The following is a 16,503-nucleotide window of genomic DNA, read 5'->3' as shown; positions in this document are numbered from 1 at the left end:
ATGTTAAGGTTTCTATCCAAAATAAAAACTCTCAGGTCGGGTATGCCTGGTGCCTGACAGCTCAATTTGTAAAAGCACAATTGTGATCACACCATTATATTGATTAAGCATACAGTACCACCTCAGCAATAGGAACAGGGCCTATTTTGCCATTTGATTAGATTATACTGATCTATATCCTAGCTCCATCTATAGCTCCATAACAACAATAGCTCATATTTATGTAGTGCTTTTAATGTAATAAAACATCTCAAGGTGCTTCATATGCATCATTGAACCCCTACAGGTCAGAGTCTGGAAATTCTGCAGTGAGTGACGCATCTTCTAACTCCCGTAAGTCCATCCACATGGCATAAGTCAGGAGGTTGATGGAATACTCTCCACTTGCCTGGGTGAGTGCAGCTCCAACAACACTCAAGAAGCTTGACATGATCCAGAAAAAAGTATCCCCGTTGAATGGTACCCCATCCACCACCTCAAACATCGCCAATGAGTGGCAGCAGTGTGTAACATCAACAAGATGCACTGCAGCAACTCACCAAGGCTTCTTCAACAACACCTTCCAAACCCATGACCTCTACAAATTAGAAGAACCAAGACAGCAGACACATGGGAACACCACACCTGCAAGTTCCCCTCCAAGCTACACACCATCCTGACTTGGAAATACATCACTGTTTCTTCACTGTCACAGGGTCAAAATCCTGGAACTCCCTCCTAAGAGCAGTGTGGGTGTACCTACACCACATGGACTGCAGCAGTTCAAGAAGGCAGCTCACCACCACCTTCCCAAGGACAGCTAGGGATGGGCAATAAATACTGGCCCAGCTAGTGACGCTGACATCCATGAGCAAAGAAAAAAAAATTGACGCCAGGACAATAAGGACAGGTGACAAAAAAGCTTGGTCAAGGAAGTAGGTTTTAGGGACTGCCTAAGAGGAAGAAAGAGTTGCAGAGAAGTAGAGAGGTTTAGGGGGGGAATTCCAGCATGCGGGCCTTGGAAGCTGAAGACATGGCCACCAATTGGAGTGATTAAAATTGGGGATCTCTAGAGGCTTGAATTTAATGAGTGCAGATATCTTGGAGGGATTTTTGGCTGGAAGAGATTACAGAGTTGGGAATCAGCAAGGCCACGAAGAGATTTGAAACCAAGGATGAGAATTTTAAATTCAAGGCATTGTTTAACTGGGGTCCTAGATCAAAGCATTGGTGCCTCCATGTCATTGTTCAGGCCAAAGATCTAAGTCATGCCCGTATCACTTGATTCATGTGGGGGACTGATGCCTTCTGAACAAATCATTTTTGATCAGTGATGAAGATCCACCTAGCACCAAGACATCACAATACCCAGAAGTCCAAGAGGAAGAGGATCAGTGTCTCAGTCCTAAGCCAGCCTGACTGAAGAGAGGAATTCCACGTGTAGCACACGGCCAATTTGAAAAATCTTCACACATTCAACTTAATTCCAGAAGAGTGGGATCAAATAATGTCAGCTGTACTGGAACCTGTGTGAAGACGATTAGATTCGCGCATCATTGTCATCAAGACTGGTTTGATGAAAATGATAGTCAAATATGTGACCTCCTGGGACAAAAATGAGCAGCCTTTATTGTCTGGCAGTCAACACATGGCTGCAGCTCACAGGCAAATCTGGAAGATAACGGACATGTGATGGGAAGAGAAAGCCTAGGAGATCCAACAATATGCTGATCATCATGTCATGCGAAGCTTTTTTGATGCCACTAGGGTCACCCATAGACCAAGATCAAATGAACAAAATCCTTTGCTTACAGGATGGTATTCCTCTGCGTAAAAATGATGATGCTGTCAATGCTGGAAAGAACATTTTGAAAAACTCCTCAACTGTGAATCTACAGTGGCAACTGATACTCTCCAGGCAATTCTAGTGCCTTGTGGTAGAATCTACATATTTCAAATCTACAATTGATGGATTTCTGTTATCAAAAAGTATTAAGGGATTTGGTCCAAAGGTGGAGTGTGGAGTTAGGTCGCAGATCAGCCATGATCTCACTGAATGGCAGAACAGGTTTGAGGGATTGAATGGCCTACTTCTGTTCCTAACCAAGGTCTTCACCACATGCCACAACATGTCCCTTAAATTTCAACAACTTTAAATAGCAGCACACACGGTCAAACATTTCAAATTCAACAGCAGCAAAATATAAATTAGCAACTAACATGAAAGTAGTTCATGAAATCTTTAAATAGCACAAGTGGCGGCGGTATGTGGGGGAAGGTGGGAATCCTTCCTGTACCTGAACTTGTGCTCAGCTGTGCAACCTGAATTGAAGCATTCAGGTTGAAAGTAACACTGCTGGCATCAAATCATGGTTACACACTTTTTGATGTCATGATCTGGCTACTTTGGATTCTTCTGGTGTACACACAATGACCTGTACTAGTGACATATTCAAAATGGCACCCATCATGGTCCACACCAGAAGTATGCACCTGTGACCCAGATGCCATAGTCATGCAAAAACAGCACCTATATCAGTGAAAATACATTCACTACCCAACCAAGTTTTGCGGCCTTTTTATTCTCTTATCAGAACCAAATGATATGAAATACATAATATATTCATATTCCTTCAAAATCCTACCATTACACAATCTCATCCCCGCTCTTGGACACTCCTGTAAGTGACAACACTGCCTTTATAGCGTCATTCTATCCTGTGGTCAGGCAAGTGGAGGTCTTGAAAGAAAATGGAGCAATGAACAAAGTTCCACATATTCACTGCGATTTACATTCATTCACCAGGACATACAATGTTATGGATTTAACATTTCATGGGGCAAAATCCTATTGTGCATTTTTAGTGGCACAACATTAGCAGAAGTCCTCCCTTTCTACATTTTCCTGCATTTTCTACCATGGTAACGCCAAATATCAGTCACTAATTCTGATGAACATTTCTTGTCTGGCACCCCTACCCCTTACACTCCATTCTAACTCTATTAATTCAGGATTTGACACTAGAGTTATGAGGTAAATTGCAACTGGAAGCTTTCCCTCCTGTTCCTCCACTAAATTATTTGACTAATCAGGCCTAATGGCTCTGTCAGTAATTATTACTGCCTACATTAAAACTGACTGGAAATGATAAGAACACAAGTAGATTTACTGCCAATAATTCTCCTGGTAGTAAAATCAACACAAACGCACTAGACATTAGAAAATCCGATCCCTGGATGTAGCCACTGCCACTGTGGAGGATCCACATAAGAGTAATGACAGGAAGGTGAAAAATACCATCTGCAATTAAGCCAATTCTGCTGGCATGGAACAAAAGTAATCAACCTGTAGAGAAACCATCATCACCACATGGGTTGTGGATTGTTGTACTTGCATTTTGGTCATAATGCTGATGGAGAGAAGAAAAAAGCAAGTATAAAGGCCATCACTGTAGGGGACTGGTTGAGATGTTAAAGGACTAAATAGATTAAAGTCCCCTGCTGATACTTCTGTCTATTTGTGTTCCTTAGTTGTTTTCTGGGGTTACATAACTTTGAGCAGAAAAACTAAGGAATGCCTTTGGAGCGTTAATTTTTCTAACAAATGTCTTTTTTGTCAGCTAAACGTGGAATTTAAAATTGAGCAGCGTAATAGTGCCATTACTATGTGAGTATAGGAAAATCAGAGCACGCCTATATTTTGAGAAAAAGGTTCTTCTATTCAAATTATCTGATAATTCAGGTGTTTCAGCTTTAACTTCCCACTTTTCAGTGTTACAATGCTTACATTGATTTGTTCTAAATTATCTGACTTTTTTTTTTAAATTGTAAAAACAACTGAATCAAAAGCAAATGTCAGGAACAGTGATCACCCTGGGCTTCAACTCTGGGTGTCCATTTTGAAAACAAAACTTGTATCTTGGCTGCAGGAAGTAACATAACATTCAGTGGTCATCAACTTAGTTTTTTTATTATTGAAGTCACAAAAAAACGGAAAGTACTGTTGATGGTATAGTTACTGGAAAATACTTTAAGCAATATTACTGTATGACAGCTTCATTCCTTTATCCAGTTTCTCTCTGTTATTTTAAAGGAAACGTTAACTCATTTAAAATAAACAGGTTAACACTTCCACTAAATTAGTAGAAACAAGAATGTATGAAGTGTTTGTATTATAACATCACTCAAGGTGATTTGCAGGTTAGTGAGTTTTATGGCATATACACAAGAATAGGATAAATACTTTCCTGGTCACCCACTCTGTCATTTTTTGACCTCAAAATTCATGCCCTCCATATGTCGAATCAGGAAATGAATTGCTCCCTCTTGAATGTCATCATGCAAATGTTAAGCTTTCCTACTTTTGGGTGACCATGGGGACTATATCACTTGTAATTTATGTTATAACTTGATCAAGGTCAACTCTGCAGTCAACTCAGGTAATAAACCTTTATTTGGTTATCCTTGTTATATAGTGAAACCCCTGGGTGCCTCAGGTCTGTTCAAAACATGGAGCATCACTAACAACTTCAGCATATTCATACACTCAAATAGGCAATTTATGTAAACTAGAGACCTTCAAACATTTTGTTGTATCCTGATCAAAATGACCTACCTCTCATATTCGTCTTTTTCAAACAGAAGAAAATAATGTGGTGACATAAGGACAATAAAAGTTTCAGAGATATGCAGGTAAACATAAAAGGGAGTGCAAGTGGATTTTTTCCCATGTAAAGGGTTGGTAGGATACGTAATACGTTATAAGTATTGGACAATTGATTCATAATATTTAAGAGGGTGTTAAGACAAACATTCAGAAACACCAGGGCTGGTTACCACTTGTGGTGTCTAAAAGGGCAGTAAAGGCCTCAAAATGGGGTCAGCAGCTTCACTGCCTTATTAACATCGACAATCCTACCGGCACCATTTTGAAAGGGGCCTCACTGGGCATCCAAGGATTCTGTTTGCTACAGCTCGCGATCCATTTCAGTATGTAAAATGGGATCCTGGGACCTCAATGGGGACTGTCTGAACATGCATCATCCACAGTCCATTTGTTTCCACAGGTAACAGGGAGGAAGCAGTGCAGCCAAAATAAGATTTATATTATTTTTGTGGGGCCCAGAGGAACAAGGCTGCTTGTCGTGCAGCGGCCTTCACCCAGGGTTCCACCCTTCCATGATCATAATACTTGGAATGATCAAATTCGCAGTGGCCCAATATTTGGCAAGCTGCAACAGGACAACCATTTGGCACCCTGCATTAGCCAACCCAAAGTAAATAAGGGTGGTGCCTTAAATCACAGGTGCCTCTTCGCTACGGGTACAAACAACCAGTTGGCCATGTAAAAGTCAAAATATATCCCCCAAAACTTTTCAAACAGGGACAATTTGGTCCAGTACACTTGTGCTGGCTCTGTGAAAGAGCTGACACAGGAAAAGGCGTTGACTATTCAGCCCCTTCAGCCTATTTCACCATTCAATGAGAAGATTGCTGATCTGAATCCCAACTCCATCACCCAACTTGGCTCCATATCCTTTTATACCCATGGCCTAGCAAAAATCTAACAAGCTTAAACTTAAAATTATTAATTGAAGTAGCATCTGTTGCTTTTTGTGTGACAAAATGAATGATTCTGATTTTAAGGTTATGTCCCCTAGCAGTGGAAAAAAAAATTCTATTTGCATATCAATTCTTTTCAAAATCTTAAAAACCTCAATCAAATCACCCCTTAACCTTTTATATTTCAGGAAATACGAGCCTAATTTATGTAATTTCCCCACATAATCTAACCCTTGGAGCCCTGGTAACATTATGATGAATTTGTACTCCAAGGCTAATATATTCTTTCTAAGGTGAGGTGCCCCAGGCTGTACACTACAGATGTGGTTTGACCAAGGCTTTGTATATTCAAGCTCTCTAGTTAGAAAGGTTAACATTCCATTAGCCTGTTTGACTATTTTTGCATCTGTGTGCTACATTTTTGCAATCTGTTTACATGGACCTGAAATCTCTTTGAACTACCACTGTTTCTAACTTTTCATGATTTAAATAATACTCAGGTTATGGATCCAAAATGGACGACCTCACAATTAACCTGCATTGAAATCTAGCTTTCTCTGTAAATTTATGCTCCCATCTATACTATTTATTTGACCACTAAACATTCTCATTGGCAAACTTGGATCTATGGGCCACTACTGTATTATCTAATTCGTTAATAAAGATAGTGAATAGTTGAAATCTCAGCATAGATCTCTGTAGGGCACCACTGCGTCTTCTAATATGTATATGTACCTATCATCCATACTCTCTGTATTTTACCACCTAATCAATCCCTTAATCGGGTCAATGGCTTGCCTTTAATTCCATGAATTTTAATTTGAGCTAACAGTATTTTATATGGAACCTTAATACCTTCTGGAAATCCATATAAACTACATCTATAGACATGCCCCTCTCTACTCCTTCAGCTACTCCCTCAAAAAATTTAATTAGATAGGTTAGACATGAATTACCCTTCATAAGTCCATGTTGGCTCTTTCTAATCAGCTCAAATTTCTCTTACGTGCTCAGACACTCTGTCCTTAGTTCCAGATTCCAATGACTTCCCATGACAGATGTTAGACTAACAGGTCTATAATCTCTTGGTTTCTCTGTCCCTCACATTTCTTAAATAATGAAGTTACACTTGTGTTTTAGAGTGAAATATTAATTGGGTATCTAACAGGTGCAGTGACAATATATATAATATATATATAATATAAATATAAATAAATATAAATATAAATAAATATAAATATATATATATAATATATATATATATATACACACACACGCTAATGACCTCTGTGGACTGCAGAGGCCAACTTCAAAGAGAACAATACAAAGGACATCTGCATTTCATAAACCAGGCCTGACCAACTAGAGCCTATTCATCTGCTAGGACAAAGGACCCCACAATCGTCCTTTCAAGTCTTAATGATTGGAACATTTAACAATCTCAGGGATCCAGACACAGAGATAGAAACCATTTATCAAAGCCAGAGTGGAGGGGTGGGAGCCATGTAACGTGAATCTCTAGCTGGTGGAACCAGTTATATTACCTTGCTGTACCGCAAACTGAGTCTGCTATTTTCCCATCTATAAGCAGCAGCACAGAAAAAGAGCTCTGCCCAGATTGAATACCTGACCCCATCTACACTGTTTCTACTGGAACTTCTGTACCACTGCCAACAAGACTGATTCACCTCTGCATGCCTACCTTCTCATGTGAAGCTAACTCCACTGGAAAAGTGAATTATACAGCATCAATTTTCAGCCTGCCAACTTCCGTGAAGGAATACCTAATTGGACTTTGATTCCGTACTCGGGACTCACGTGAAACAATAATTCTTTTCTCTGTGGTCTTTGCTCTGTAAATCTTTCTTTTCTCCAACACTCTTTTACTGTATGAATGCAAAGGAGGCAAAGTTGCTACCCTTCTCCCATGTTTGAGTGTGTGCAAATAAACTAACCCTTTAAGTTCATCCTATCTTGAGTTTGCTATGGGGTTATTACTAAAAATTGGATCACACCAAAACTGAGGGGTTGGGAAATACACCACCACTTATAAAGGGGGAAGCAAATCAAAAACCAAAACAACCTTCCTGTTAACAGATGGGTGGTGAGAGGATAAGTTAAGGCTGTTTAAATTAACCCCCCTCTTATCTGTAACTATAAGAACAGGGACTGAAATCAGGAACTTGAAGACCATTAAACTGTGCTCACCATAATCACAGTCAACCTGAAAAACCCACAAGATAAATGAACTAAGCAGTCTTTTTCTTGTCAGGGAATCTCACAAAGGAATTCGCTTAAGGGTCTTTCAGTCCTACATCCAAGATGGTCTCAAGTATGAGACATTTTCAAAAGTCCTTTGCTCCAAGTTATTTTTGGAGGAGGCCAGTGCTTTAAGTGAACAGTATTTCCACCCTGATTCATGTTTTCCTTTAATTTTGACTGTACAGGTGTCAAATATATAGGCTATGAGCTCAATAAGCTCTGCAAACCAACATAATTTCCATAACTGTATTTCGCAGTAGTCAAAATCTGATAACGCAAATTGCATCTCACTGAAAGATGCATTTCATTCCAGGTCTGGGTTTTATTCAGTCGTGGGTAGTTTTAAATAAAATCAAAACTTTGATGACCTGAGAGTGTGCGCAAAGTTTGGTATTGATGAAATATATGGCCTCCAAAGCTATTTGAAAACTGCTGGAAAATTCAAGTGCTGTTCAAATAGAATGCATTGCTTTCAGGTACCTTTTGGCTGTGGTAGCAAGTATACTTAATAAAACAATGTTTGTCATAATGCACAAGCATACTCCCAATGAATAATTTCAAACTGATTTTCCAGATAGACAAATCAGAATAAATTCTATTCTTGTGAATTATCAAAATGTGGGAAGAAGGAAGTACAGAAACAACCAAGAGATTAAAAACAGCGTACACAGATTGCGTTGTCCTGCTTTTGCTACATTGCTGAAAGAAACAACAGAGGCTGGATTATATTTTACTCACCTTGTGAACAAAGCAGACATTTGTTTTCCATGAAAAGGAAGTGAAATGATTGCACCTTAAGAGGTTGATACACTAAAACTACACTTTCAGTCCTGGAACAGTGCATTCAGTTGATTAGTAGAAACCCTGCCAGATTTATAGATCAGGCTATTCAAGTCAGATCCTGAAGATACTCAACTACTTGCTCAACACATGCACAATGAAATGTGCAAATTAGCATCAGTCGTTTATGATGTTATGTTCCCCTAGAGCTGAATAACTTTTTAAAAGGAAAGGAATCCCCATGACTCCAATGGAAAGAAAACCGCTGGATAAGATTTCACTTTTTAAAACTTTTACTGTAATAAATCAACTAAAATCAACATAATTCAAGCATTAATTACCAGGTGAAGGATATTTCAAACAAGGTGGTAAATTTTATTTTAAGTAGTCAATACAATAAAGATATGTCTCACTTAGTTACAAACACCTGCATTACTTCCCACACAAATGTGGGAATATGTGCAATCTCACAGTTTTTCCAACTCGACATCCGCTATGTAGGATCTCTCATCAATTGCTTCAGCCTTTGAGTCATATTCACCAGCAGCTATGTTCCATTCAAACCATTCAAAGTCCCTGGACATGGTTACTACCAAGAATCTGCATGGCTAAGATCCCTGCTCTCTCTCTTGGGTCACAACAGGCCTGATGGCATGGGGACTCCCTTCTCCAATCCCTTTAAATGGTCTGGTGTACTCTGACAACACTGAAGCTGGGGGAATTGGTCTTGTCCAATCCATAATTCCTTTCCCTTCCTATCTTCAACTCTCTGTGCTTTCCAACTGTATAACACATACAGTAATAAAGTATCTGCTCTATTCTCAGAGGCCTGCATCAACATAAGGAACTGTCCAAAAACAGCCAAACAGAAAACTGATCTATGCAGAGAGAACCTTTCTTGTTTTCTGTCACACAAATTTGTGTTCTGAACTGTCAAACACAAACTCTGGCTGAAACCCAACACCACTGCAATTAGTTTTCTAGTTACCCTTTGCTTCTTAACTTACATCCCCCCATGGCAACCTCTGGTCACACGGGCATTTCTTGAAACCTAACTATGGCATAATCAGGAAAACAAATAACCCTCTTTCAAAATACTCCCCAGTTCCCCTTGATCTTAAAGAAGACATCACACAAGTAAATGTAAGTTTTTCCCAATAATATGAATCTCCTGCTTTACAGCTCCATTTCAAAATACACAGTACATATTGTGCATTTTTGCAATGGTTCAGTATTGGCTTTTATGTATAGAAATATTAATTAGATTTGTAATCATAGTATGTATTGATTTTTGTGCTAATTTATATTGATAATATATACATATAATACATACATATGTATATGTGTCACATACATAAGAAATAGGAGCAGGAGTAGGCCATTCAGTTTCTCAAGCCTGCCCTGCCATTCAATATGATCTTGGCTTATCTACCCCAGGCCTCAACTCCTCTTTCGTGCTAGCTCCTCATAGCCCTCAAATCCCCGAAATTTCAAAAATATATCTACCTCTTTAAATACTTTCAGTGATCAAGCCTCCACAACTCTGAGGTAGAGAATTCCAGACATTCACTACCCTCTGAGAGAAGAAATTCCTTCACATCTCAGTTTTAAATGAGTGTCTCCTCATTCTGTAACTATGTACCTTAGTTCGAGATTCCCCCATTAGTGGAAACATCTTCTCAACATCTACCCTGTCAAGCCTCCTCAGAATCTTGTACGTTTCAATCAGATCACCCCTTGTTCTTCTAAACTCTCGTGAATAAAAGCCAAACCTATTTGGCCGTTCTTGATAAGTCAACCCCTTCATCCCAGGAATCAGCCTAGTGAATCTCTTTTGAACTGCCTCCAATGCTATTATATCTTTTCTTAAAAACTGTACACAGTACTCCAAGTGCGGCCTCACCAACACCCTGTACAGTTGTAACAAGACTTCCCTATTTTTAAACTCCAACCCTTCAGCAATACAGGCCAAAATTCCATTTGCCTTCTTAATTATTTGCTGCACCTGCATGCTAACTTTTTGTGTTTCATGCACAAGAACACCCAGATCCCTCTTTGCTACACTTTTTTGGATTCTCTCTCCATTTAAATAATAGTCTGCCTTTTGATTCATCCTACCAAAGTGCATGACCTTACACTTTCCTACATTTAACTCTATCTGCCAAGTTTTTGCCCACCCACACAACCTATCTATATCCCCTTTCAGAATCCTTATGTCCTCATTACAATATGCCCTCTGCCATCTCACCTATTTTTGTATCATCAGCAAATTTGAATACATTACACTGTGCCCCCTCCTCCAAGTCATTAATATAGATAGTAAATAATTGAGGTCCTAGGACTGATCCTTGTGGCACTCCACTAGTTACATTTTTCCAACCTGAAAATCACCCATTAACTCTGATTCTCTGTCTTCTGTTAACCAACCCTCAATGCATACTACATTACCCCAATACCGTGAGCTCCTAACTTGTGCAATAACCTTTTATGTGGCACCTTATCGAATACCTTCTGGAAAATCCAAATACACTACATCTATCAATTCCCCTTTATCAACTCTGCATGTTATATCCTGAAAGAACTCTAAAAAGTTTTCAAACATGATTTCCCTTTCACAAAACCATGTTGACTCTGTTTGATTGCATTAAGATTTTCTAAATGTCCTGCTGTTTCTTCATTAATAATGGGCTCCAGCATTTTCCCAATGACAGATGTTAGGCTGATTGGCCCATAATTTCCTGCTTCTTGCACAGGAGGGGTGCAGAGGAGATTCACCAGGATGCTGCCTGGGATGAAACATTTAAGTTATGAAGAGAGGTTGGATAGACTTGGGTTGTTTTTGTTGGAGCAGAGAAGACTGAGGGGGCAACCTGATTGAGGTGTACAAGATTATGAGGGGCATGCTCAGCGTGGATAGGGAGCAGCTGTTCCCCTTATTTGAAGGATCAGTCATGAGGGGGCACAAGTTCAAGGTGAGGGGCAAGAGGTTTAGAGGGGATGTGAGGAAAAACTTTTTTACCCAGAGGGTGGTGATGGTCTGGAATGCGCTGCCTGGGAGGGTGGTGGAGGCGGGTGCCTCACATCCTTTAAAAAGTACCTGGATGGACACTTGGCACTTCATAACATTCAAGGCTATGTTCCAAGTGCTGGTAAATGGGATTAGGTAGGTGAGTCAGGTGTTTCCCATGTGTCGGTGCAGACTCGATGGGCCAAAGGGCTTCTTCTGCACTGTGTGATTCTGTGATTTTTGTCTCCTTCCCTTCTTGATCAGGGTTGTCACATTAGCAGTTTTCCAATCCGCTGGGACCCTCCTGGAATCCAGTGAGTTCTGGAAAATTTCGACCAATGCCTCCACAATCCCTGCAGCCACTTCCTTTAAAACCCTTGGATGCAGACCATCAGGTTCTGGCGACTTGTATGGCTTTAGTCCCATTAGTTTGTCAAGTACTTTGTCCCTTGTGATAGAGACTGTTACAAGATCTTCCCTCCCATTAGCTCGTTGCTTATCAGATATCTTTGGGATGTTTATATTGTCCTCCACCATGAAGACAAATGCAAAATATTGGTTTAAATTATCTGCCGTTTCCCTGCTCTCCATTTATCAATTCTCCAGTTGCATTCTCCAAGGGTTCCACATTCACTTTAGCCACTCTCTTTCTTTTCATATACCTGTAGAAGCTCTTGCTGTTTGTTTTTATACTTCTTGCCAATTTACTCTCATAATCAATTTTCTCCCTCTTTATTAGCTTTTTAGTCATCCGCTGCTGGTTCCTAAAAAATTCACAATCCTCTGGCCTACCACTGATTTTTGCTGCTTTGTATGTCTTTGTTTTTGATTGGATGCTCTCCTTGGCCACCTTTGTTAACCACAGGTGGCTCATCATTCTCATTCAGTCCTTCTTTTTGACCAGGATACATTTTTGCTGAGTGTTGTGAAATTTCAGATATCACACAGATATATGCATGTAGGAAACGATGACTGCCAAGTCCTTTTGTTATTTTGTTATTTTCCCTTACCTTGTATCTCATTCCCATACTTTTTGAACAAACTTAGCTGTTTCTCTCCTCCCCCCCCCACAAATCCTAATTGATGTGGATATATTTTTCTACATATATAAACAGAAGTTGTATTACCAATTTGTCATTACAAACCAGTGAGAGGTCTGTATAATAATTCTTCTTTAAATTTACAAACTGAGTGAGGTATCTCATTCAGTATTCCCTATGATCTTCTTTCTTACCTGTTCCATCAACTGGTCTAAATTTTAGGGTTGCCCCAATTGAAGGGCACTGTGGTCAAACGTGTCTCCGCAGAATGGTGTAATCAAATTTTTAGGGGCCTCCAGCCAATTCTTTCACTTGGGGAAGCTGCTTCATCAGCAATTGAAAATCCCAGCACAGCTGCACTGTCAGTTAGAGTACAGATGTGTGTCTTTACTGTGCAGCTTTGTCTGAGGAATGCCAGGCTGGGTCAGATATAAAAATGGTCAAATGTTGAATAAAGCTCCTTCAGCAATGTACCTTAACCCAATTCACAAGAGCATTCCATAACTGCCCGATTGTGAGATTTTCTATTTCCTATGTCAGCATTGCTGAGTTAGATTATCGATTTAGTGAGGGGTTTAATTTGCTTTTAGTACTTTGTAGATGCAATAACAAGAGTCATTTTTTCCTTTCCTGTTTAGAATACTTGCAGGATTGCACAGATTTATTCAGGCCACATTATTAGAGCTCTAATGCACTCCAACTAAGATGCAACAGAACAATCAAGAAAAATTGCTGAATCATCCAGTGCCCCCTTATTAGGCACATGAGTGCAATAAAAATGTTAATGCAGTTACAGAGTACATACATCTGTGCTGATGGGGGGACTAGTAGAGAAACAAGCTTCACATATATGGGATCATACAAATTATTATGGATGGCTGAATAGAGAAGATCAAGTTAGTATGGAGTGTGGCCTTGACACATTGAATGATGTATTGAAGAGGCTGTCTCATTTGAAATAAAGTGCTAAGATAACAATAAAGATCACAGTCAATTATCTTACGCTGCTATATATGGATATTACTGTCAATCCCCACACATTGCTATACATGGGCATGTGAGCCAATTATCTTGCTCAGGTAGAAATGCCTATAGCAAGGAGGTTGCAAGTTCAAGTAATTTTTATTTGAAAAGATTCACTGAAGAATATTGTTAACGCAAATGTTGTCACTATCTTGCTATTCATAGAGCACAAAAGAGAGATAATGAGGATATTTCAGAAATGTTACCACTGGCTACAGCTCCAACAGGATTCTTTGCCCTTGCACTAGTGGGCTCCTGCCTGGTTGGAGTAGCTCACCACGCATACGTAATGCACTTCAACCAAAGAAAATGTGTTAGAGTTTAGGCAGATGCAGAGGAAAATCTCTCCCTCTTTGTGTTCATCTCCCCTTGCACAACAATTATTTGCGTGCAGAACACCTATCTCGATGATTGGCAAAATAAAGAATCCAAAGCTTTTTTCCCAAACCCATTAATTTGTAATCAAAGCTTTTGTAGCCTCAAGCTCAAAGGTTTCTCACTTTCACCAGTCTAAACTGCTACTGGCAACAGACATGCCTTACTATCTCATTTCGACATTAGCCCTGATGCACTGGGAGCATAGCTTCATCATAATACCACTGTCCCTCTTGTTCTTCACTTCCTTTTAGCTTTTCCCATATTACATGTGGTAATGACAATACTGATCACCCTTCTCCATCTCCATTCACATCTACTCTGTTTCTCTCAGATTTAGATTTGGGGGGTGGTATTACAGCTGGATGGATGCCACTGTCCCTCATTTACGTGAATGTTAATGAGCTCTATGGTGACTTTACTGGCAGATAGTTTATGGGGAAGTCTGAATAAATGTCAGAAATTGGAGTGCATTGAGTTAACCAAGCAAAAAATACTGCTATTTGCAGACCTGAAAGATATAATGTGTCATTGGAATGCCAAAATATGTGGCCACAAGAGAGAATGAAAACAGTTAATATAAAAGGGAATCCAAAAGTCTTCTCTAGGCATATAAGTAATAAAATGGTGGTAAAAGGAGTGGGGCCGATTAAGGGACCAAAAAAGATATTTACACATGGAGGCAGGGGGCTTGGCTAAGGTATTAAATGAATATTTTGTATCTGCTTTTACCAAGGAACAAGATGCTGCACAGGTCATGGTGAAAAAGGAGATAATCCAGACGCTTGGAGGTTTTGAAATTGATAAGATGGAGGTATTAGATAGGTTGTCTGTACTTAGAGTTGATGAGGACCAGGGCTAGATGGGATACATCAAAGGATACTGAGGAAAATGAGAGTGGAAATTGTGGAGGGACTGGCTATAATTTTCCAGTCTACCTTAGACTCAGGGGTGTTGCCAGAGGACTGAAGAATTGAAAATGTTACCCCTATGTTCAAAAATGTGTGCAAAGATAAGGCCAGCAGCTACCAGTCAGTTAGAATAACTTTGGTGGTGGGAAAGCTTCTAGAAAAAAATGGCCCAGACCTTCCGTGGAGCAGCAATCATTGTCAGGTTGCAGCTCCGCTCAAACCTTTCCACGCCTAGATGCTGCTCTGCATTTCTTGCTGGGACTTCCGAACCTGGTTTCTCCAGAAATGTGGAGCACAAGATCCCTTGGAGAACTTCATCACAGCGTTGTAATGTCAGGGGGAAGACATAATTCGCCCCCTTTTTACAGCACTTACTGCCATATGGTAAGTTTAAATTCCCAGCGTGAATGTTAGCAAATGGGTTGGGTGGTAGGGTGGATGAGGTAAGTGGATAAATGGGTAGGGTGGCAAGGGCTTTAGCAGGGCAGGGGTTGGGCAGAAGGTGGGTAGAGTGGCAGATGTGTAAGGTGGTTGGTGCGTATGGAGGTTGGTGCGTAGGGTGGCAGGTGGATGAAATGGTGGGTGGTTGAGGTGGTGTGTGGGTGAGGTGACAGGCAGGTAGGTTAGTAGGGCGGTAGGTGTGTGGATGAGGTGGCAGGCGGGTAGGTTAGTAGGGTGGTAGGTGGGTGAGGTGATAGTTGGGTGTGGTGGCAGTTGGGTAGTTCGGTAGATGAGCAGAATGGCAGAGGGGTGATGTGATAGGTGAATAGGTTGGCAGGTGGGTGAGTTGTCAAGAGGCTGAGGTGGCAAGTTGGTGGGTTGGCAGGTGGTAAGTTGGTGGGTTGGCAGGTGGGTGAGATGATAGGTGGATAGGTTTGGAGATGAGTGAAGTGGCATGTGGATGAGTTGGTAGGTGTATCAGGGAGTAGTCAGGTCAGGAGGGGTAATTGTGTGTTCTTGGGTTTAGTCAGGCTGGGTCAGGGTGGTAGTCGGATGGTGGGGGGTAGTCAAGTCTTGCAAACATCACATTTCATTGCAGTATTTAAACCAGATTGATTTTGATAAACGTATCCACACAGCAGCAAAGTCCTGATGGCAGCAACAGCCTGGAGTAACAGGTTGTTCACATCAGAACAGAGGGGCTGCTGCAGGTATATAACATTAACATGCCAATGACTCAAGCACCTTTGACTGTACAACCATAACTTGAGTGTAGTCTGGTCCAGTCGTGTCAGGGGAGTAGTTGGGGTTCAGGGGGTGGGGAGGGGAGGTAGTCAGGTGTGGGTGTAGGTTGGGAGGGTAGGGCTAGTCAGAAGGTAGGCTGTAACTGGAGGGTCAGGGGTAGTCAGGCATTCGAGGGGGAGTCATGGGCGAGGATCAGTGTGGGTGATTGGTGGGGGTCAGTTCTTTAGTTACTCAGAAGTTAGTCTAGGATTTTTCTGTCTAATGTTTTCAGGGTAACTATCCAGGTAAGTACATCAGAACTGTCCAAAGTCTCCGACTCTAACTCAGAGGGTCCCAGGGAACAGGGAAATTACCCATTGGGAGTTGAAACTTCCTGGGC

General features: G+C 40.6%; 1 protein-coding gene and 1 pseudogene across 1 annotated transcript in view; both read right to left on the bottom strand.

The window, feature by feature from the left end:
- unc5a (unc-5 netrin receptor A) overlaps nt 1–12,467 on the bottom strand; it is a 329,799-nt gene extending 317,332 nt beyond the window's left edge. Inside the window, exon 1 of the mRNA XM_078549746.1 lies at nt 12,383–12,467. Coding sequence (XP_078405872.1) covers nt 12,383–12,467 — 85 coding nt within the window. The remainder of the gene's footprint in view (nt 1–12,382) is intronic.
- Nucleotides 12,468–16,005: 3,538 nt separating this feature from the next.
- Nucleotides 16,006–16,184, bottom strand: LOC144686185 (small nucleolar RNA SNORA53; annotated as a pseudogene).
- Nucleotides 16,185–16,503: the final 319 nt, after the last annotated feature.

This window comes from Cetorhinus maximus, chromosome 10 (genome assembly GCF_964194155.1).
Source record: "Cetorhinus maximus chromosome 10, sCetMax3.hap1.1, whole genome shotgun sequence".
NCBI lineage: Eukaryota > Metazoa > Chordata > Chondrichthyes > Lamniformes > Cetorhinidae > Cetorhinus > Cetorhinus maximus.
The sequence above is the reverse complement of the archived record's forward strand: the minus strand, read 5'-3'. Positions and strand labels throughout refer to the sequence as shown.